Source organism: Pomacea canaliculata, linkage group LG2 (genome assembly GCF_003073045.1).
Source record: "Pomacea canaliculata isolate SZHN2017 linkage group LG2, ASM307304v1, whole genome shotgun sequence".
Lineage (NCBI taxonomy): Eukaryota > Metazoa > Mollusca > Gastropoda > Architaenioglossa > Ampullariidae > Pomacea > Pomacea canaliculata.
Window position 1 is genome coordinate 36,146,592 of NC_037591.1, and position 24,112 is coordinate 36,170,703.

Here is a 24,112-nt window from a genome sequence, read left to right on the forward strand (position 1 = left end):
GAAAACAGCTGCCTGGAGCAAGATTGGATGCCGATGTCCAGGTTCTAGGCTAGCGATTGGACATCGAGAGCTGAACGCCGCTTTCTCTGAATGTCTCGGGAGGGTTCGCCATTCTTTCTGACCCTCTTCGAATATCTGAGGCATGAGGCCCAGTGACACACAAGCTAATTATTTTATTTTTTATATTTAAAAGAAGATGAAAAGCTTTTTCTTCTTATGCTGATATTCGACTTATTTCAACTTTTAGATTAGGTTCGATAGGCATATATCTTGAAACATACAAATAAGCTTGGCGGTACATTATCATTATGGATTTTTTTTTTTTTTTTTTTGCATCGCTTTCAAGACACTTTTTCTATTTTGTTTCATTTTCTTCCTTTTTTTTCTGAGATCATAATCATTCGCACTGCAGCTTGGAAAGTTGAAAGATATCTCGTATGTCTACATGTACTGACCTGTAATATATCCCCAATCTTTTCGTGCAAAACAAAAACAACAACAAAAAAAAAAATGTCTTATCTTTTCTTGTATTTAAAATTAAAACGTGGGCTGTTAATGTTAGCTAGCAGATTTTTATGTTTTGTGACTGAGGTCAACAAGGAAAACCCAACATTCTGATGGAAAAAAAGATACAGAGGTTTAGCGTGCCTCCTCCATCATATACGCGGATGAAATTTTATGTGAGTCAGTATCTTTTTGATATCATGAACATGTCTCCCGGGGATATGTACAGTTTAAAATGTTTTATATGACAGGGCGAAAAGGTTCCTCCGTTATGTCGAAAGCCTGTTGCAAGCTTCAACGCCATTTTTGACATGTATGGTCCGTGTAACAGTAAAAACAGCCTTCGCGGACAGCTCCATGAATCATATAAGGATTTTCTTTATCTACTTCCCCAATCTTTGCTTTCCTATTCTTTTATCTCTAGGGCGGTCCGGTTGAGCAACCGTTAGCGCCTGTCACCAGTACAGTGAGGGTTGGCTGTCCTGGGTTCAGTTCTCATCTCGGGCAACGCTGTTCTTTCTCTGTATGTGATATATGTTTACAGGGCTGGCTGCCTGTGATATAACCATTAGTGGCTCGGCATTAAAGACCGATTCGCCCTTATCTGTGTTCTTTCTTTCTCTTTCTATATATTTATAGATACTGGTATTGTCATGTCAAACCGATGTATATTTTCACATGCTCTAAACCAAAAATAGAAATAAAAGTATTAAAAATAATAGTATTAATAAGCAATAATTAGTATTTGACAAATATCTTGAAATGATGAGACCTCAACTCAAGATTATTTTGAATTCTAGAAACAGAATAAGACTTCTTATTTATATGTCCCAGATCCACTGACCTTCGCCAACTGTGTATCACCCTCATCCTAAAATATTTCAAGCACCCCTCCTAGTTCAGTTTATTATTACTATTAGCAAATACCTCTCAACAAATATTACGCAATGAAGCCTGATTTTGTATAATGCGCCGACAATAAGAGATAATTCACACATTGCTACAGTGTATTTAATTATCCCGTAATTTTGTATCTATAAACACTACGTTCGCTGTCTTGCTTACCTAATCTCTGTCACTCAAATTACGCATGCAGGAACACATAAATATATTTCTTCTTTCTCTCTGCAGTGAGTGTGTGTTTGCTTGCATAAGTATGTGTGTGGTGCATGGTGTCCAAAATGACCGGAACTCATCTTGTTTTTCGCATTTAGTATGTATGTGTGAACTCCAGCCTTCATAGTGCACAAACAGCACTGACCTGAACCCTCAAGAACTCAAATTAAAATTTAAAAGGGTGTGAACGTTTGTTGCTGGTCAACGGCTGGGCTTACACTCAGTTCGAAAATTTTCTAATCAAGAACTATCGACCGTCCTAGGAAAAGCACTGTTGCACTCAAAAGTGGAATAAATTCTTTATGTGTATCTCAAAATCGATAATAGGCGCGACATCATGACAAAGTTTTCGAACCAGCAGTGGAAACGAATTTTTCTAAAATTACAACTTCCGTGTTACTATCTTTGATACCTTTGCGATGTTTTTCAGAGCTTTGGTATTTCCAATTCGTCCATTTTGGTTGAGACTGTAAGCTGGCTGCAGCCCTCCTGACGTCACGTGACCTGGCAATCTTTGGGAAAGTGGTCGAACTCTTTAATCTCTCCTGTGTTTGCCTGTGCCTATGCATAGCATTACGCAAGTTTGTTCAGCGCCTAATGAAGTCGGCATGCAGCCCCGGCACCCGCCACCAACCCTCCCCTCGCCCAAGCTCGTGTGCGGAGTAAATTAACTGAAACTGCTGCAGACAATTAATTCGATTACTCCGAGTATGGTGCATCCTAGACAACGCTGGCTGAAGCTCTTCTGCCAGAACCACTTCCAGATCCCCTATGCCCATTCGGACGAATTCCGCAAATGGACGAACATGCGAGTAGCAATACAAGAACCCGCCATCTCCTTAGAATAGGGTGTCCGCTCTCTAAGCAAATGTCATGTCTCTCCGGCGGTGACGAGCGCCGCATTTTGGGCAAACATAATCAGACGCCAGTGGCCCCGAGAGCAACGAACGCGAGAAGAGCTCGTGGAGGGCGAGGCTGGACCTTAGAAATAGGCCAGAATAAAGGGGTAGACTCTAATGGAACTGGATGACCCGGGATCAACTATCGAAGAACGAAGCTCGGCTGGGAAAGGTCTCGATGATCTATGGACGCCAGGTGAACTGTTGTAGAAGGTCCTTCTCGCATGGTCGGGCTTGGCTTGGCACCCCAACAAAGTATAATGCTTCCTCGCGACTTCAAACACACTAAAGTCTTGAACAATGTCTTCTTTCTTTTAAAATGTTCTACCATGTTGGTTTAACTAAACCATTGCATCGTGTAAGCTTTACAACAACACCTAAAATCTGACCTTTGGTCATTTCAGCGTGTAAATACATATCGACATAGAGAGGAAAAAGACAGAGGGGTGTAACACAAAAAGACAAAACAAAACAAAAAACAAAAAAAAAAAATTAACTGCTTAAAACTGTGAACTGTAGCTTTCGTTAATCGCTAACGGCCAATCGATCTCTGTCCCTTTCTTTTACACACATGTACGTCCACGCGCACACACACTTTTCTAATTTCTTCATGAAATCTTAAAAGCACGTAGTCACGTGGTACAGACACGTTCAAACAGACAACCGCACACAATTACTTTTCCTGCTCACATTACTAATTAACAAGAATATTTTTCCCTCTTGCTGTGTAATGCATGTCCCTGGTGAATAAATCCAGTTGCTTCTAATGTTTCTTCCTCAGTCCAGTGGCTCTCAGACTGGACACTGACACCGAGGGTAGTGGGAGGGAAAAGGGTTCGTTGTAAGAAGGGGGTGTTTACAATGGGAACCAAGAAGTTTCGAAGCAAAGTGATCGCGACGTTTGACTTCCAAACAAATAAAAAAAAAAGTTGAAGAATCGATAGAGAAATCTAATGAAAGAAGCAAAATACAGTTCGAACAAGAAACAAGTTTGCGTTCCTTCAGACTCAATTGTGTTTTAGGATCCTATTAAAACTGGAATCTCACAAGGTTTCTACGCAAATGTCAATACCATTACATTACATAATTCAACGCGAAGATTTTGTTTATAGCAAGAAAAACGGTCAGGTTGAGTCTGAAAAAGAAAAGGTAAAAAGAAATAATAAAAAAGACGAACCACTCCCAAAGTAAACTACATTTGCGTGGTTGAGGTTCAGTGTTAGCATCGTAATGGATGAAACATCCAAGTTTAGTGTTTATTGCAAACTGTAGGTTTTAAATTATTCTTTTGAAAAGAATTATATTACAAAGTATCAACCGAACAAAGAGGAGCATTCAGCCTCCGTTTCACTTGACCTCTAGAGAAACAGTTTGAAAAGCTGCTTGTACTTGTTTAAGCCATCGAGTAATGCATCGTCGTTGTCCCATCTTCGTGGACTTTCTCAAAGTTTCTGCAGTTCTCAACCTCCACATCTGTGATTAAACAGTACACAAACCTATGACACTCGGAAGAAACTGGAAACAGCATGCGTCTCCATGGAACCATACGCATATATATGTTTCCCAAAGAAGCACTCAGATAGGAATACTATACTTTGGTCCAGAGCAATCAATGCCTTCGAAAAAGACGGTCATTCTGATTCTTTTCACCACAAAAAGCTGACTACCTTTATTTGTCTATAAAGAAGAAAAAACGACATTTCGACTTTCTATTTCCAGGCACCAGGATTTTATGCACCAACACTTAAAAAGAGGAATAAATAAGTTTTAATACAATAATGTAAATCAAGGATGGGAAAATTTTTTTCTTCACCAGGCGGTCTCAAAATTCTAAACTATGCGGAGGGCGGGTAACCTACCAAAAATTCTCGCCACGACAACACAACAAATCTCGTGAAAATGGGATGGAAATGTGTACACAATGATGTTCATGTACCCAATTTAATGTGAAAAGTAAACCTGTTTAAATTCGCTCACAAAAAATGTAATCCTTCTTTCCTTTGAAGGCAGCCGCCGATCTCTCACATCGCCATCAGACACATCCCACGCGTTGTTATTTTTGTACTTTTGTTGTTAGAATGTTAAGGACTGATGATTGTTCACACTAAGTCGTATTCGATGAATAAACTTTAAACTGAATTAACCTTAGTTAAATAAAAAAAAGTTATTAAAGCAAGTTTACTTCACATTTTGAGTGACAGCCCGTCCAAACACGTCCACGGGCCGCACTTTGCCCATTCCTAATGTAAACAGATGTTGGATTTTTTTCTTCATTTGAAAACTGATGTTAGAAATACATTTCCGAAAAAAGATGTTAGAAACAGATTTTGGAAACAGATGCTAGAAATAGATCGTTGAATTGAAGGAATCGATGGACGAATGGACACAAGTAAAGATGGAAAGACAGAAGAGAAAAACAGAAGACAGGCCGAAATGCCTCAATCTAATGTTTGCTTGTTTGTGGAGGGGTAGGGTGTAGGCAATGATTTATGATGATCCATTGTTGTGAACGTTTCAATGTTAAACTTTCTACAGTGAATGATGTTTGCTATCCCTTCCCCTCTTTTTTTGGAATACTATGCATTTTCTGTATTTCACTTGTAAATGTCTGGCAGTAAAATACGCCCACGAATTTCTGTCATAGGACAATAAAGTTGTTTTGAACAATGTGTTACACAAAAAAAACAAAAAAACAACACATGGTTACTGCACTACAAGGAAGCTTCAGACTTGAGGATGTGCATATCCAGATGATATTTTCAATGCAGCATGAGGATAGTTCTGGACATTAAGTGCGGCCGATGCCGCTTGCATAACCCCTGCATCCTCCGAGCACTGTTCTGGCATATTCGAGCCCAAGATGGCGACGGGTAGGAAAGGTTTACGAGTCTTTTTATCGTCCATTTAATAGCAGTGCTATTATCGGACCCGTTCTGATTCTAGTAAGCAGTTCTGCATAATTGGCTTATGATATTTCTGGTATGTTTCACTGGTCTAAGACACGAATATTCGCACAAACTGATGTGGTCATGCATATGATGAGAAAGTGAAAAATAAATCTGGGTGTAAGGTTCACCCCTCGGCCCAACCACCTTCCTCCCCTTTGACAGCGTGCGTGCATTTCCATAACTCAGTGCGAGTGGACTCTCACATTTGGACAGATATGTGATTGCCTGTGGTCTGGGACTCGACCTGGATGGCCACAAGGAGTCCCAGGCACGAAGTGCGGGCCTTGCGAGTAATTATCAAACAGTTCTTGTGACAGCATGCTTGTAGCGACACGCATGGCTCGATGGCGGGATCCCAACACTTTCAACGATTGCAGTGTCGAGGGTGTCAGCAAGATTCTGGGGTTTCAATTAGAAAGTGACAATAAAAGACAGGAAGAGTTTGCCAAGTTTCTCTCTCCGTCCCTTCACTATTTTCTTGGTGTGTTTGTGTGTCCGTACTTGTGTTCTAGCATCTGTGTGTGTGTATCCGCGTGCATGCGTGTAAGAAATAACAGAACAGTGAACACTGACGATTTAATGCGATGTTGTCAGTCATTCAACGTGGGTCAAATGGCAATAAAATAACAAAATTATACACTGGTAAGGATATATATATATAAATACAGCAATTAGACCCACAAAATTTTACTATCAAATAAGTACAGTGTTTGAATTTTATGAGGCAGTAAAATTATCACAATAACTCTGGCTTCCTGATTTTCCCAATAGCAGCGCTAGTAGTAGTAATAGTAATAATCACATGTTAAGTGTATTGATAATTATTTTAAATAACACTCTTAATCTAGCAGGCGAAGAAAGCTAATGATGGCAGTCACATGACTGACATTTTCTGAACAAGAAAACATCATTTATCTGTCATGGCAACCCCACTTTGAAGAAACACGTGGAAATAATCGTTTAATTCTTTAAAAATGCACGTTTTTCACTTCATGGACAGTTTGTTAACATGGCAATGAACTGTAAACATCTCATCCATTTTTGTCATCTTTGCGAAGCACTTAATGAAACGAAGAAATTCAGAGAAAGTAAAATGCAACCTTGATCCCTTGAAAATCACAGAAGTATTTAAAGGCAATTTTGTGGGAAAGTCCGTGATTATGCTGTTCATCCATCATCTTTCTCTAGAAAATGAACATACTAGACAGCTTTAAAAGGAAATTTTTTTATTATTTGTAGAATCATTATTTTTACATTTTCTTCAAATTTTTTCCTCTACTTTTCCTAGTAATAACCTCCTCCATACATATCTGTGTCTCGAGGAAAATTGCTCCTCTGAAATTACATTCTGATTCTGCGTGATGTGTATGAATTAAGCAAACTTTAAATCAATACTGCTGCAAAAAAAAAAATAAAGTCTAACAGTACATTTTTATTTTGCTGAGTCCATTCATTCATCAGGCCTACACAAAGCTCACACAAGCTTTGAAGTTTGAAAGAAAGTATTTCTTTGGCAATCCTTTTGCTGCGTGTGTGCTAATGAAATCTGATTTGTCAATTTCACATTGACAAATTACATTTGATAACATTAATGTCGTTCTACTATTTCCAAGGAAAATTTTCTTTATAGCATTTTGTAAATGGCTGTTTCTAACAGACACACAGCTATGTGATTGAAAGCAAATTATATGTACATTTATGTATAAAATGTTCCTGCACAATAAAATCCAAGTATTCTTATTCTCTTATGTACATCTCCGTTGTATACAAATTAAAAGATTTAATAATTCGGGATCAAATATAATTTGAGTAAACTTTCAGCCGAGCCCAGGTAAAAAGAAAGTATTGGAGGTATATAATCAACACTAAAAAAGATTTTTCTTTTCTTAATTTTTTCACTTAGACACGGAAAAAACATTTTTTCTGGCTGTCCAGTCCTCGGCCTACTCGAACTCATCTGTTGTCAAGCTCAGCTGCTTGAGCTGTCAGGCACAGCTATGTTGGCATTCATCCCTTCCCTTAGACAACAGACACAGCGCCATCTGTGCCCTCTGAAGCACCAGAAACATTTTGTTTCCCAGTGTCTTTTTATGTTAAAAGTCTTTGAAGAAAGCGTCCATTTCACTAATTGTTTTAGCACCTTTTCGTACGTACCACCAAGTTTAGTATCTGTTACACCAAGAACTAGCCAGTCCGATGAATTATTTTGTTGTCTGCACCTATTCTGGTCCTACTCAAGTATGCTGTTATCGAAGGCAGCACCTGGGTCCGCGGCGAGAGTTAATCTCCCACCAAACACATTATGACTTGAACCAGTCTTCCATCGAATACTTTCCTCATACATCGCCATTATCCACCCCGTTATCGATAGGGACTGGGCTCTCTCTCTCAGAGAGAGCGTGTGTGTGTGCGCGCGCGCGTGTTTAAGGTTAGAGGTCACATTTTTACGGTAGAAAATCTTATGATGAGGTCAACTGACGTTCACTTAGTTTATCAAAAAATACATACTATACCAGGAAGCAGGCAGGAATACAAGCATCCAGCACAGTCAAGACTGCAGACGCAGAGAAAAGTAAAGACTTCATACTTCATCAGACAGGCTCAGAACAAACCGAAGACCAATGATCAGTTAATACTCTTCCACAGCGATGATATGATTTATTCTATAAGTAACAGCGGCTGCCAGACAAGAAGATATTTATTGCAGAGGCTCTCTGTCTACAACTGAACCAGACCTCACAAGGAGAGTTGGTAAGAAAGTTTTGCCTTCTTGAAGAACAGCAAAGCTAATAAAGCGACCACCACCAATCAACCTGCCTCTCTCTCGTGAGATGCTGTAGCTAGAAACACAGATTATGGTCCAACTGAGCTTCTGGGTCCAGCTGCATAGCACTGTGCTAGGCGCCATCAGTTATCGGACTTAATCGTAAGTTAGCTTAGCTAGTTTTTCTTCGGGTACCGCCTGATGACAACTTATACTCTGTCACAAACAATGCTGTAGAACCAAAACCACACAGAAGCTGTAAAAAAGCTCAGTAGCAGCTCTAATATTGTCCAATATGTCTAACAAAGCTCAATAGCCGCTTTAAAGTTTCACAACTACACCTCTAACAAAGCTTAGCAGCCGCCCTGGTATTATCCAGATACACTTCCTCTAACAAACCTCAGCAACCACTCTAACATTGCCCAGCTATACTACTACAAAGCCTCAAACACTTTAATAAAGTCCAACACAAAAAAAAAAGAAAACATTCTTGTAACTCTGCGGGACTATTTTTTGATGCCTTTATCTTTGGCCTATTTCATAACCTGCGGCATTTATAGTAATCAGCTTTCTAAGCATTTTCCAAATATTCGATTCATTTTCCAATGCCCATAAAGATAGTTTGAAACTACATCAAGCTAGAACTATTATTTCTTTTTTGTTCTTTTGCCTGCGGAAAATAGTTGCTACTCTTTTCAAGATACTTAAGTATACTTTACACGGCGACAAAGCCAATATCTTAAATATAATATCTTGATTGTGCAATACAATATCTTAATGCTTTCTTCATTGCTTTCGCAAGCATTTTCACAAAATATTCTAGAACACGAATTGTTTTATCGTTTCCAGTATTAGATGATGGCAATGTCACATACAAAAACACAGTGTGCGTATGAGTGCGCGCGCATGCGTTGTTTCTCATTTGTTTCTGTTCTCTCTGATGATATGAAAATCCTTCCTGTCTAAGATTTATTGTCAGAGCCCAATATTACTGACAATCGTGTTATATTCTGCAAGGAAGGAAAAAGCTCACCAGAAACACTACTGTCTTTAAAAAAAGTGATAAAAAACCCTTTTCTGACAGTTTTCCAATTTCATTATCAATACTCATATTTCGCAGTTGCCAGCGGGACCGCAGCGGCAGCAAGAACTCTGGGAGACAACATCCGTTCACGGGTCGGGTAGCGGATGTCACGAGGTTCCTATCGACGCCTGCACGAGGGACAAGGAGGAAAAGAAAATGCATATTGTTTGACCTCTCGTATTCTTCTTTGTCGGACCGGGTTCGCCGCGCTGACACTCTTCCTATGGATTTAAAGCAGAAAATAATTTAAAGGTATGCCCAGCCCACAAGAATCACATTTGGAAAACACGGTTGAAGGAGCATAGATTAGACGTCGCGCGGGAAGGGATGGGAAATGGTAAACAAATCTATAAATCAGGGCTAAAGGTCGATTTGTTTGGGTTCCTGATACTGGACTTCAGTGAGTCTGTGGACATGCGCATATATATCTGTGTGTATTTGTTATTGTGAAAAAGACATATCAACACCAACTCACCCCAGCCCCTCGTCCACACATACCCTCTCACAGTGTGTGGTGCGCGCGCACATCCCAGTCCGATTAATTATTGTCAAATATCGAGCTCTGCCCTTCTTCTTTATAAAAGATGTAAATGTAAAACACACCTTGCAAACATTCTTGAATTGCTATAACCAGGTGAAAACAACAAGGAAATAGAAGAAACATCAAGTGTCTTAAAAGGTCAAAGCTTCCATCTTTGTGTAATATTTCGCATTCTTCATTCTAAATATAGCTCTGTTGATAACGGTTCCATCCTACGTTTAAACATCATCCACCATTTCGGTTTGGTCTTAGAAGAACTATTACTATTTAATTAGTGTTATGTCTGTTATGAATAACAAATGAAGCGATATTTTCTGTCACTCGTATTCTGAGCCTACAGTTATGATGAAAATTACAGTTAAAGTCACTCATTACTTATTCAGAAAGTATGATTCTCTCTGTCTATTCTCAAAACTTAAAAAAAAAAATATAGAAAAATTAAAAAAAATTCTCATTTTTCTTCCCTCTTCCTCCCACCCAACGATCAGTTTAAATGACAGGAGAGAGAGGCTTCTGTATGGGAAAAAGAGGTTTGAAAAACAAACGAACAAACAAGTTGTAGAGTGGCCATGGAGCTACATGTTTATATGCAGTGGAACGCATCCAAAGTGATAATGAAGCGACAAACGGTGCAATTTACTGTTTTCGCAACGCTCTGTCAAACATGTTTCCTGAGGCAAACTGGCTTTAAAAAGTTTGTATTCTGCGCTGCTTCCGGCCATGCAATAGAACTTCATTGCTGCATCCACTCGCCCAGCTGACCACTTGGGACTTTCCACAAAAAATAAAATTCACAGTAAATGAAAAAAGATAATCAGGTAGGACAAAATGCGTTCAACCACATCCGCGCATGCACACACTAGCCCGCGCGAGCAAAAACAATATAAAAACTTTTTTCTGGGTTCAGATGTGATAAAAGATGCGAGGCACCACACCCACAGAAACCATAACTTGCCAAGTCCTCCATACAGTTTAGCCATGTATGCTGTAAGAAGTATAATTAATGGACAAAGTCAGAATCACACATTAGCTATTATAATGTTATCTTACTATTATAAAATAATTATCGAGCCTATAAATTATGAGTTAGTGTGATACGTTTCGATTTTTTACTTCCTTTTTTTCTATAAAGCATTTAAATTCAAATCTTTTAAAATGGATAGTTTTTGAAATATGTCTGTAACGCCTGTAAAATTTATTCACCATGTTTAGGCCATGTTAAGACCATACTACGGGAACAAGCTCTCAGAAAAAAAAGTTTTCATTTCGAAAGACACTAGTTCGAAGTGAGAGCGCGCTGGTTCAAAGCCCGATTAAGTTTCCTCAGTCGACCCAGCTGGCAGGATGGGTCCCTGGCTCCATGGGGAAGGTAAGGCAGCGAGGAGGAGGAGATGAGTACCAACCTCATATAAATCTGGCACCGAGAAAAGTGAAGTCTCTAGCACCTCCCTCCTCAACGATCTCAAAAGGTTAGGGGGTGACCTTTACCTATGCTCACCCATAACCTATAACTCAGTAATTCAATTAGGTCGGCCCACGAAGAGGCGAAATATAATAACACTGAACAAATAACCACCGAAGGTTCTGATGCAATCTTTGTCTAGTGAAATGTATTTCTATCAGTCTGGGAGTCGTGACATTTTCTGTTTTTTAAAAAAAGTGTGAATATTCTCTAGACGCCTCTATAAACTCTTTGAAAAAGTTTTTGCTTGACTTTTTATATGATGTGCATTACTGAAAATGTGATTTTCATTCCATCTCTACATCTGTATGTATTACATATGTGCTATTGTTGCCCAGGATACCTGTCTGAGATGATAATGCCCTATTATCCAAGTCAGTCGCCGCGGTCTGTCCACGTGGACATCCTACCATCAAAGCCTCGATGAGACAAATTTGTGGGCAGCTTATTTTCCTTCTCCGGTGTCCAGAAAGTCTTGTCCCGATCGCTATGGACAATGATCACAGCCGGAGCTTTGAAGGCTGGTGTTCAAATCCCACCTCCTACGCGAATATGTCCTGCAGCTGGTTATCTCCTCCTTTTCTTGGTGGGTCTCCCTCCCAGCTCTTCCCCTTTCTTTGTGTTGTAGTTTGTAGAGTGGTTTTGTTTTTTACTATATTTGTTTTTCATGCTGCGTTTGTTCAATAAGGTCAATGCCGAGCAAACAAATGCGTAATGTCGTCGTCCGTCTGTCCGTCTATCCATCAATAATCATCAATCATCGTCATTATCGTCTACTACTGGATTAAGAACAGCCTTAAAACAATTATACGTCTGTGAAATTAATTTTTGTTTTCGAAAGAAAAGAATGTATCTTTCTGTGTAAAGATATTGCAGAGCAGATATTACATAACACACTTTTTTAAAAACTACAACTGGTCGACACCCGAGTCCATCAGGGTTCTTATCCTATCAGGAAGCCAACGGCTAAGCTGTCATCTTCACTTCATTCTCACAGTCATTTCCCCGCTATTTCCTGTGTTTTTCTACGATGAATATGCCAGTCGTTCTTTCCTTGCACCCTCTAGCATTTAGCAATTAATAAAAAGAATGATGAAGTGCATACAACTGTCACTGTCTTAAAGACAGTTTTCGTTTCAACCACATGGGATTCGTTATAAAAGTGCATTATTACTCTTTGAGCAACAATAACAACAACAGAGTTGATTCTGTTGATGTTGCTGAAGCGGTTGTGGAGATAAAAATAGCGGGATTCCTGGTGGAATTTTTTCATTTTTGTTCAGCGCAAGCGAGGATCTGAAAACAATATAGTCCGGTTGCTGATTATGTGTTATGATTAGGAAGAAAGTTGTGATGATTGTGCTGGACAAAAGACAATGACAAGCACTGTAAAAACCACCATTAACACCTCGTCCAGCTAGCACCATCGCCCCCAAGCCTGCGACGGACACAGTTCTTGTGGGCAAACACTCCAAGCCGCACAGCAATGAACCTCTCAGCTCCGTGGCTTATGCACACACATAAGATCTTCATCAGCAAACACGATGGCGGATTGGAGCCGTCCTTTCTGATTCTGGGTCATCAAAAGATCGTCAAGTATCCCACAGGCCTCCTCTCCCCACCAGTGCCAGTGCGACTCAGGAAAATTACCAGGGTTCTACAGAACCAGTCACTCAAGAGGTAGGCGCAGGTGCAAGGTGGAGCAAATTGAATAAACGAACAGCGGGGATGTTTTTCAAAGATAGAAAAGCGCTTCAGTGCAAGAATTGTTTTGAAAGATAAGCCTGAACTTGTAGTCTTAAACGAATCTTCACAACACTAACACCATCATGGGATAAATATACATTCCCTCGCAAAACCGTTAAGCAAAAATTAAATCACATTTTAATCCAATAACCGTAATGAGTAAAAGTCCATCGTTTAGGATAATTTATCAAACGCTTTACAACTGATTTGTCAAATTTGTCAAATTTCAAAAAAGACTCCAAGAAAGTTCTGTAACAGTGAAGCGAAAATTAAATTAGCAGGCTTAATAAATTATGAATCTTTTCCGAGCGGAACACACACACACACAAATAAGCTGATGTTCATCTCGTCAACAAAACAATGATTTTCTTTTTTTTTAAATGATTTAATTAAGTATACAGTCAAAATTCATACTTCGATCGCAGAAACTGGATACATTTAAGCCAAAGAGTTATTAAATAAAATGTTTGACAAGAAGGCTTAACGTGTAAAGCCCAACTAAAGATCTAATTAAGAACAAGTAATGAGAAGGGACAAATCCAATTTCCATTCAATCAAGAAGGCTGACAGCGTGGGTTCAAAGCAAGGAAATTAATCGGAAAAATGGGAAATGGAGATTTGCCCATGTCAGTAAATTACAAAAGGTTTTTTTTTTTCACAGTTACTCGAGACCTCAAAGCAGTGCCACAAGGTGAAATCAGAATGATAAAAACGCTTTGTATGTTATCTAAACTAATTTATTGAACTTCCCAAGTGTCAGGATTCAAAATTATTTACTCCTTTGCAAGCATATCTCCCAATCTTTTCCACTATAATCATTATCATTTTCATGTCACTTATATACATTCTATTATCATTTAAACTTAACTTTAATTTCTTTCCATTTTTTTTTTCATTCATTTCCAACAACTGCTCTCACCCTCCATCATCATCACCAGTTATCATCGTCACCTATCTTCTAGCACAATAATAAACCGCCTGTCTCTCGTTTTCTCTCCTTTCTTCACTCATTTGAGTTGACAGCACTCCAGATACTCAGGTTAGATTCCTATACCACCTCTCTCTCTCTAGACCATCCCATAAATCCCACATTAATACAAATCATTATAGGTTAAGTTGTTCGTAAATACAAAAAACCCATTTATAAGCGAAAAAAAATTAACAGCGACAAGATTTGTAAGGATTTTCCAGACAGAAGGATAGATGCCTTGGAAGTATATATATATATACTTTGCTCTCCAGCACTCGAAGCAACGATGGTTTCTATTTGTAACAGCCAATACATTAACCCTTACGCTATTTTTTAGTCACGTGACCTCTAACGACTACCACGCCATCTGTTCTATTCCCTTATATGCCATAATCATCATCAGCCACCTTAGTAAGCTTCTGAATCGAAGAAATGGAGCAATGTAAAAACTGAGGTAACATGTGGTTGCCGTGTTATCTTCCAAAGAAATATATGCATCGACCACATTTGTTTAAAAAGATCTATTTTTCCATGTGTGCCCTGTACACAAGAATAGAAATTAATTACACACGGGTCTAAAGGAGGGAGCGCGGAAAAAAGGTTCATGGAAGAAGCTAACCTCTTGAACAGAACCAGCCTAGAGGAAAAGGCGAGATGAATCATGCTTCAGACACCGAACATTCCGGATAGCAGACTTACAAAGTAATAACGGCCAAAGCCTTTAACAGCCAGTTCCACCGACCGGTCCACAGCGTTGAAAACAGTGAGATCCCGCAAGCCTCCCAAAGCTTCTCATATTAACTTGCAAGGAGATCAAAGCTAAAGTTACGATGACGAGGGTGACCCTCTTGACCTCTGTGCCACCATGCGCTCGTTTAACACTCAAGCACCGTCGGTCGTATCTTCTCAGGCAATAGTGCGGCTCAGCCGATAATGATGGATGAGCAGGTTGTTTAAAAAACTGACATCGGGATGCGGTAACCATGACATGGGGCCGACAAACACAGGTGTTGGGCAAACAGATCGCTTCAGCTTGTCAGTTGGGAAACTTGCAAAAGCTGAGCTCTACCGAAGAAGCTCGAGGTTTCCAGCGACTAATTACTAGGCTTGCACTTCACCTGCATTAGATGTGATAATCTGTACGGATAGCAGTCGGTCCACTGTTGAAGCAGTGTTCACGAAGCAGCTTATCTAGCTGGGTTAGCTTTCCCGGGCTGGGTATATCTGCTACTGCAAGAAAGGACTAAAATGCTATAAAATATGGCGAAGACCGTGACTGATTTAATATAATAGAAGCGAACGCAGAATTTTTGAAAAATCTAACAAATAAACTAGAAAGTCACGTGTTTGGTGTATAATGCTTTTTCTGAATTCTCTATCTGAGAAAAGCAGAGGCCATAGAAAAAGAAACTGAATTCTAAATGGACATGCTGTCCTTCAGTTTTTATTACATCAGACATTTGAAACTAAATTAAATATTTTTCTCGTCTAATACTTGCTCGAGGGGGATCATTTGTTAAGAGAAAATAAATCCTGCAGCTTCATGTTTGCTTCGTTTTTCGACTTTGGCTATCTGCTTTACCCTCGACCGAATAAAGCAAGCTCACGAGTTCTTCGGGAACTCGCGCTTTACGGTCAGTTAGATAACTTCTGCTACTCAGTGACTCATAAATTGGCAATGATATAGTCTGTCGGGGTAACTTAACCAGAAGTTTTCCTACCCACGTTAAAGCAAATTTCCCGTGGGTAAATTGCCGAGGGCCGTGAATATGAGCCCACATATGCTGCAATAAGTGCAAACCCTACTCCACAAGGCATGGATCAAGGCTATGTTTGTCCAAACATATCAATATTTTCATGCACTTTATTCGAGCTCAACTCGGCTTCCTGGGCTAGTCTACCAAATGTCGCTCTAGAATAATAACAGGAAACACCAGACAGGAAATTGTTGGTCGCGTGCTTGCAGATCAAAGTGAAGAGGCACTGAGCATGAAAACAAGTTGGTGCAAAACGAGCGAAAGTGCGCGCGCACGCACATACACCATCAAAAGAAGCACACAGATATACATATAATCTCTCTCTCTCTACACACACGCACAGACATGCAATATCTGTGTGTAAGAAAAAAAGAAAAAGACAATGACAACTTGTTTATTTGGTAGGCTCGTGCCCATATCCGGTGTTGGATGATCACTGATGGGTGGGTGGGGGAAACAAATATTAGTTCAAAATTAAATAGATGTCCTAATGTCCCAACTTCGTTGAAATTGCAACGTACTACAAAATACCTACAAAGTGAAAGCGGGAGGAAAAAGAGATTTAATCGTAAAAGAAAATTACTGAAAGGTCTATCATGAGTCTTTTTAAAAGATGTTCATTTCCCCAGAAATGTTCTGGGTCACGAAGAAATCCTCCCTTTCCGACCACTAATGACCTTTTATTTTTGCCTCAGCGCTCTATGTCGCACGAGGGCATCGTGTTCTATTCTTGAGAAAGTGCCAACACCTGCGGCCACATCCTGCCATCAAATGTCTTGAAAGACTTGAGGTGACACCCAGTGGTTGTGCTGCCAGGCGACTGGTTCTGCGTCAATGGTCCTGTTTACTATTTCTGATATCTGTACCTCAATGGGAGTGATCACACCACAGTTCTTACATACACTTACATCACACACCACAGTTCTTACATACACTTACATTACACTTCAGTTCTTACATTAAGTAAAGACAACTTGCGTGGCTTTTAATGCCGACAAACAAACAATGTCTAGCCACCTCTGTAGTCAAATGAGCGATTCTATAAAAAGAAGAAGCTTGAATACACAGGTTATTTATAAACACACACAGGGGATGGAATAGGCAAAGTAAACACGCAGCTTGTGTACTGTGACTCAAGTATCGAACCTTCATGATCGAATGTCTGCTGCTTCATTCTTTTACGCAACATCTACTGGATCGACAAATGTAGCTAATACTGGTAACAGCAACTACAAGCAGTCTCGGCAGCCTCTGAGTGTGCAAACATCCTTCACTTGTATTTGCTAATATTTATATGTCTGCTCAGCTTTTGCCGTGCTGTATCCCTAGTTTCTGGCACGGTGTCAGACACAAACAACCAACCATCTGCTACACCTTCTGAGGTTAGAATGTCTGGTACCTGGTATCTTTGACATTAAGAATGAAGAAGTTAGAGATTAAATAATGAGAAGAAAGAACATAAAAAGTAGGAAGAAGGAAAACAGGATGCAGAAGGTGATGCAAGTTGTGCTTTTTTTTAAAAACTTCCCCACAAGTCATCTTTACCAGATGTCGTCCTCCTGCAGTCGATTGGCAGACAAGACGACGGGTGTGTCTATAAGACCGGAAGTTCAAGGGCTAGGGCAATGTGACAGCTGCAGTTGATCAATAGCAAGCCGATTTACAGGCCTGACGCATCTGACCAATAAGTGATGGCCTTCTAGAAAGGTAATCGCTAACTTTGAGCTGGAAAGCGATCAGTTATCCTGACAGTCAGTCGAACATGGCTTGAAAAAGTACATGAAAAAGGAATTGAAATCTTCCACACAGTACTGACTTTGCAAGTTAGTTGCAGTACTTGGGGCAGCCCTGCTGAGGAGATGCAAAACATTGCTGAAGGCAGAAAGTCGAGGATTTCAGACCTTTCAGAACCGCCAGCTTTGAACCTCCATTGTCAAAAGTGGTGCCAATACTACCACCATGCAATCACAGATGCTACATGCAAAAAGTCATTTATAAAATAACTGTTAATCTACTTTTGAACTACCTTAACTCAAAGAAAAACACTTTGAAATTGAAACCTTAAAAAAATTATCACATTTCGCACAATTCTCATTAAAACCTCATTAGAAATTGATTAAAATATTCTAACATCAGCTTTTTAGGCCAGACATGAATTTCTCCAGGTAAAGAGAGTTTAAATGTACAACTTCGTTCTTTTCACAAACATTATGTTGCTTAAATGATCTCACCAAATAACCAAATAAAAATGTAAATCATTGTGTTTCTTAAATAAAAGATTTCTTTTCATACATCATACTACAAACTACACTGAATAAAGTTGATTTTTATGTTATAGTAACCAACATAAATCGTCTTCATTGAAAAATTCGTATCAGCTTATACAGAGAACAGCAAAATTATTTAGAAGCTGTTGTTTAAAGCTGCACTGTTTGTACTGCTAGCGATGTAAAATATGAAATCTCACTTTCAGTTCATACCTTTCAATCTTATACTAAATTCTGGATCTTTTTGAAGTTTTTATTTTAGACAAATCTATGCGACCCGTTTACCGAAGTATACGATCGATGTAAACTTTTTACGAAGTTAAAGACCACTTCCCATGCTCTTCACCCAGCTTCTAAGTCGGCTTCTGAGTGCTTTCTCCTCCGCGTTAACAATCTGATTATCATTCCGGTCACTAAGCAGTAATTGTGGTCTTGAAATTTTCCAGCAGTCCTTTAGAATACTCTCCTTTTAGTGCAGCCTGCAGTTATGCAGCAGACCATTAAGACTTGGTCTTCTCTCTACCTCCATTACTTTCCTTCTGGAGCACCCGCGCCTCGCAGCAAGGCTGATACTGCTCCCACCCCACCGCACCCCTCGACGATACCCGGTTTTTGAAATCCATCCCTATCCTGCTGTCGGTCACTATTCGATTTTCCATGCTGGTCCTAATTCAAGGAAATTGCAGCGGCCTTCAAGCGTAAAGCCATACGCAAGTCTCCCACAGATTTTTCCTAATGGAATGCACATTAAAGTGATCTACAGATAAGGTGCGGTTTCCTTTATGGCTCTGCTAATTCTGGGGTTTACGGGAACTTTACGTGGCCCCTAACATGGTCACACAAGTAAAGGGTCTCGCGAACGAAGGGAGAGCATGATAATGCAGCGGAAATTGTTAAGAACGTATTAAACGTGACCGCTCGTGCTCTCTCTCTTAGGAGCGCGCGCTCGCTCGCTCTTTGTCTTTCTGGGTGTGTCTTCTTCCCTTGTATCTCTTGCTTCTTTCTTTCTCACGCCCACACACTTACTACTAATACGAGCGCAAGGAGCATTCAACCTTAGAAGGTAGGGCATAGACACCATGTCCATTAAAAAGTCTAAGAAAAAAAAAGAAGAAAAAGAATTGAAAAGAATTCTAACGCTTTTTCCTACGAATAGGACATCGATTTTCATGAAGAAACTTTGTGTGTGTGTGTGTGCACGCTTATCCTCTTTTGCAACCCTTTAAAAGATGGACACCTTCAATCATATTGCATGTCAGCCCAGACCAAAGTCATCTTCTCAAATTCATGTTGCTGGATTCAAGCTTATTCGGGGAGACAACTTTTCAGTTTCACGCGAGGAAAACAATTTTTACAACTTTCTGAAAGAAGCATTCTTGCGCTTCTGACATTAACTGTGCTGTTGAGATTCCCATGTTAACAATCTTTCCCTCTTGGGAAACATTCCCTATAATCCTGATCGCAAAGAAGACACAGACATTCGTGGCGTCCGTCCACGACGATCCTGTCAAGCGATTACTTTGATGACCAGCAAGACAACTGCCTCTGTTACCTTCCACCGGGAACAAGTTTTTTTTTCCTGAAAAGTTAATAGCCTGCGCTTCACCTTTATAAATATAAAAATTCTCTTCCGTGTATTTTTGCAGCATGTTCGCCCCCGCTTCCCAACAAACATTACACACACACGCTGTAGGGAGGGAAGAAGGCAGGGGAGGTAAAGGAAATTAAGGGGAGGCAGGTCTTCATGACTTCAAGTGATTCCTTGGGGTTAGTCATAAATGTGGAAGGTACTACAAATTGAAGATGCCCAGACCAGATCGTATGAAGCACAGTCTCTTCTCCATAAAACCAAACCAGCAATAAACCAAATCTTCGCTTTCAACCATCGCTGCCCCTGACCCTACTAGGCCACGTCTCGAGCATATGAAGGTGTACAGACACCTCTCTGTCTGACCCCTTGGTCTTCAATCACTCCCAAGAGTCTACAAAAGTTTAGGTAAGCGGAACTCAATGAGAATCTACAAGCTGTCGTGAAATTTACTGCTGACTGAAAAAAGCTGTTAACACGAGAAGGCTGGGGCTATTCTGGAGACCGTAGTCAAGGTGATGGTGGTGGCGATGGTGAGCCGCGTTGTGACGACAGACAGGTGAGTACAGTTCAGTTACCAAAAGGACACCAAGCGTCCAGGACTGACTGTCGACAGGTATGATAATCTTACAGCACTGAATATGAACAGTCCATCAGCCTCTTGGATCAGAACTGCTACTAAAGACAAGCAAGAAAGTGGGTAAGGGACGTGGGTAACCCTTCAATGTTAAAATAATAAACTGGGAAAAGAACAAAAGGGAAGGTCGGGCATCACTTTCCTGGTTAATAGTGTTTAGAACTGAAGGAAATATATCCGGTGTTCCCTGGATAATAGTGTCGATAACTGCAGAATAAACTTTGTGATGATTTCCATTCTGTAGATGTAGTGAAAGTAAGTCTACAGCAGCAATTAAAACATATGTATCTTCAAATATATAATGTAAGATGTTTTAAAATTAGCGAAAATTCATGTCACCGTATGAGATTTTAACAGATGCTTTCCGTGGTATTTTAGACAACTGTTCATACGCTAGTACAGCTACTGAGGACAGCGAAATGGATAAGTAAAAGTATGGGGTTGGAGTCTTTCTGTTTTAATTATTATTCTTTGAGGACTTGTCATACCCAAAGTTAATTCAACACGCTTAGATTAGTTACAAAATATGTAATAAAATCAGTAAGCAAAGCAAGGTGAGGCACAATTAAAAGATTTTACTACAACTACTGACCTCTAGCACCACTTCTACAAAAACGAACAACCAGTCCACGGTTTGGCTATTTAATGAAATCATTCTCTGCAGCGTATGAAAAAGCCAAAAAGGAACCAAACTCTTTTGAAAATACGAATTGTTTTTGCTAAAAAGAAGCTTTTCATTATAAAAGGGATAATAGAAAATAGAAAAAAAATACATCAGAAGCATTCGATCCTATTTTCTCTACAGCGCTTCCGTTGTGTTTTACGGCTGCCAACCGATCCGGTCACCTGGTTATCAAACAAAAAACTAAGCTCATTGGATAAGCCAATTAACAAACCCAAAAGAAACATGAATGACGTCAGCAGTATTCCAGCCAATCAGACTTAACTTCAGTGTGAGCCCGTTGCGTGCTTGCCTCACGGCCTTCACTCACTGTCACGTACAAAGATTTTTTTTTTTTTTAAAGGACCCGGTAAGATAGTGGAGTGCGGGGGTTAGAGGGGAAAAGAGGAGAAGGGGCATGATGCAGAACTGCACGCGGACAGTCCCGGCATGCATCAAGAAAATTCGAGACTTTCCTTTAGAAATACCTCCAGACGGAACCAATGACACGACACACGGGAGGGAATTAAACTGTTGCCAAACACTCGCCGGGGCTGAAGTGAAAGGCGCGAAGGAAGGAAGACAACCATTGCAGCAAACACGCGCCTTTCGTTTCGATATTGATCGTACAGAGGGCGCTGGAGGATAGGGTGGGGTGAGGGAGGTTCGAAGACTGTTGTGATTCCCTCAAACATTCATGACTGCCAACATCTGGCAACATGATGGCGAATTCTTTCCACCAGAACTGAGCATGACTGTGCGGGAAGTGTCACCCGATTAATGCTACCCGATTTATCACACTTTTAACAGCACAGCATTGCCCGATCCTAAGCCCTAACTATTTTAATTGTGTTATGAATAGAAATTACTAAGCTGGCTTCTGATGACAGTAATTAAGAGAGACATATTTCGCAATTTTTTTAAGGAGAGCTAAAATTACATAAGCTATTAGTAAAATACGATTGTAAAGCGGAATACTCGGTGGCTGTGACATGTCCTTCAGCTCGGTTATTTAAAATGGCTGATTTCATTTTTAAAAATCATAAGCAGAAGGATGAACATAAAAGAAATATCGATATTTTTATGTAACAGACACTTGAAGAAAAGCATTGAATCTTGCAAAAGGTCAAAGACCCCAATTCATTTTTCAGTCTCTCAGAATATCCGCAATTTTTAAAATCCGGATATTTTGGGGTTTTCCCCTTCTTTTCCCTTCCCCCCTACCACCATCCGCCCTTCTCTTCCCCTTCTCACCTCCTCTCTTACTGTCCACCCACTCTTGCTCTTCTTTTCTGTACGGACGCGCGCGTGTTTGAATGTGTATGCAAGAGCTCAATCCATTCGTCGAAAGCCTTTTCTCCGCAGAAATATAAAAAGTCTGCAAGTCCAAAAAATATGTCAGGGGGGTCAGTTTTCACGCATCCATCAATACTTGAAGCCCTTCACATTACGCCCGAGTGGCATGAATACACAGAGACGAGAAAGCATCTGTAAAGATGGCAAATAAGACTCTTTGCGAATGTAAGCAAATTACACGGCGGTCTGTCAAATGTTCAGAAACGGATTACTGTTTTAAATACATGTATGCACTGGTTCTCTCTCTCTCATACACACGCATACATGCACTCATTCTTTCTATTTCACTCACACACTTTCTCACACTCTCACTCTGTCTAACCCATTTATTCACTCAGCTACAATACGAAGCAGACAGAAGAAATACAAGAGGAAAACTAGCGCCTGCTGAAAGATCATGTTTCTAATGTTGGAAACTTGTTCCGTGAAAAAAATAATTCGTTGTTACATGATAATGCATTAAATCTCCCACTATGATCTTAGTGCAATGACAACTGATGAGAAATAAAAAGAAAGAACTGACGCACACGAACATAAAAGTGTCAAAGGTCAGGTGAGAGAAATCGTACCTGCGTGTACAGATGTAATACAAGTAATTTTAGTAATAAATTTGTCATATGCAATATGTCTACATATAATGTGTGTGCAATTACGAGTTTTTGTTTAATGATGTTCACCTCAGCCAAGACAGGAACACTGTACATTTAACTATAACCGTAAAGTATTCTGCTGCATGTGTGAGGTACAAGCTGCAAGTGTCCAGTTACCAGTCCCTCCACACATCAACGACTGCCTGTTACACATCTTCACGGGGGTCTGTCTGCCTGGGGTTGACTACATGGACCTGCGGTACAAGTCTCAGCTGCTCGCTCTGTGTCTCTGGCGCGCGCTCCCGAGACTGAGCTTAATGACTCGTAGTAAACTTCGATTACATGAACAATCTCGCGACCCCTCGACTTCGCCTCATTAAAAACACTTCGCCTTTCGCATAGACGGTCGGTCAGGCGGGACTTACTAGTGCTTGAAAAACACTCCGCCAGTCTAAGCATCCCCTCCCTTTATCTTTAAAGCTACAGGCGGCTTTAGTCTAGGAACAGAACTCGACCCTAAAAGCTGTTCCTACTATTAATTCGGCAATGTGGTGCATATAAAAGAGCACCTTCCCCCGACCCCCCATATATATATATGGGGGACCCTTACATGATTTTGACGCAGTTTTGTAAGTATCGAATATAATTGATTTTTTTCTTTATTATCTTCTTCGTCGTTCTGGACGGAGGGACTGTGTGAAATAAAAGCCAGCTGCCTGGACATGACGCATTGTGGGGCAACTGAAAGGATGGAGGGTCAGCGATGGTCAAACCTAACGTCTGCAGGATGCACACGACACATGGCAGTGACAGATCATCATAAAGGGTGAAAGAATATTTCCAAATGTACTCACATGGTCTGGGAACTTCTGGTTTCACAAACGGGATATCTGCAACAACAAAAGAGGGAAAAGAAAATCAGCATGAACCATCACTTTCATGCAGTAAAGTTTCAGTGTAATATTGTTTAGTTACAATACTTCCGGAAAGCGATTTTGGTAAGAAAAAAATATTTACACAGAAAAAAATTTAAATAAACAGTTATGAAAACTAGGCATCGTACAAATTACTTTTTTTTTAAACTTGAAATACGCCGATAATATTGAAACCGAACTGGGAGACAGATGTGGGGTAGATGGTCAGAACAATTGTCAGAGGAATATAAACATTTCCTTTTGTGCAGTCCACTTCCAAACATTAACCAACATTTAAAAAAAAGGGG

At 40.0% G+C, this 24,112-nt stretch overlaps 1 protein-coding gene across 1 annotated transcript in view; it reads right to left on the reverse strand.

Moving 5' to 3' along the window:
• Positions 1 to 24,112, reverse strand: part of LOC112555896 (agrin-like) — a 135,809-nt gene that overhangs the window by 91,390 nt on the left and 20,307 nt on the right. Inside the window, exon 2 of the mRNA XM_025224470.1 lies at positions 23,745 to 23,780. Coding sequence (XP_025080255.1) covers positions 23,745 to 23,780 — 36 coding nt within the window. The remainder of the gene's footprint in view (positions 1 to 23,744; positions 23,781 to 24,112) is intronic.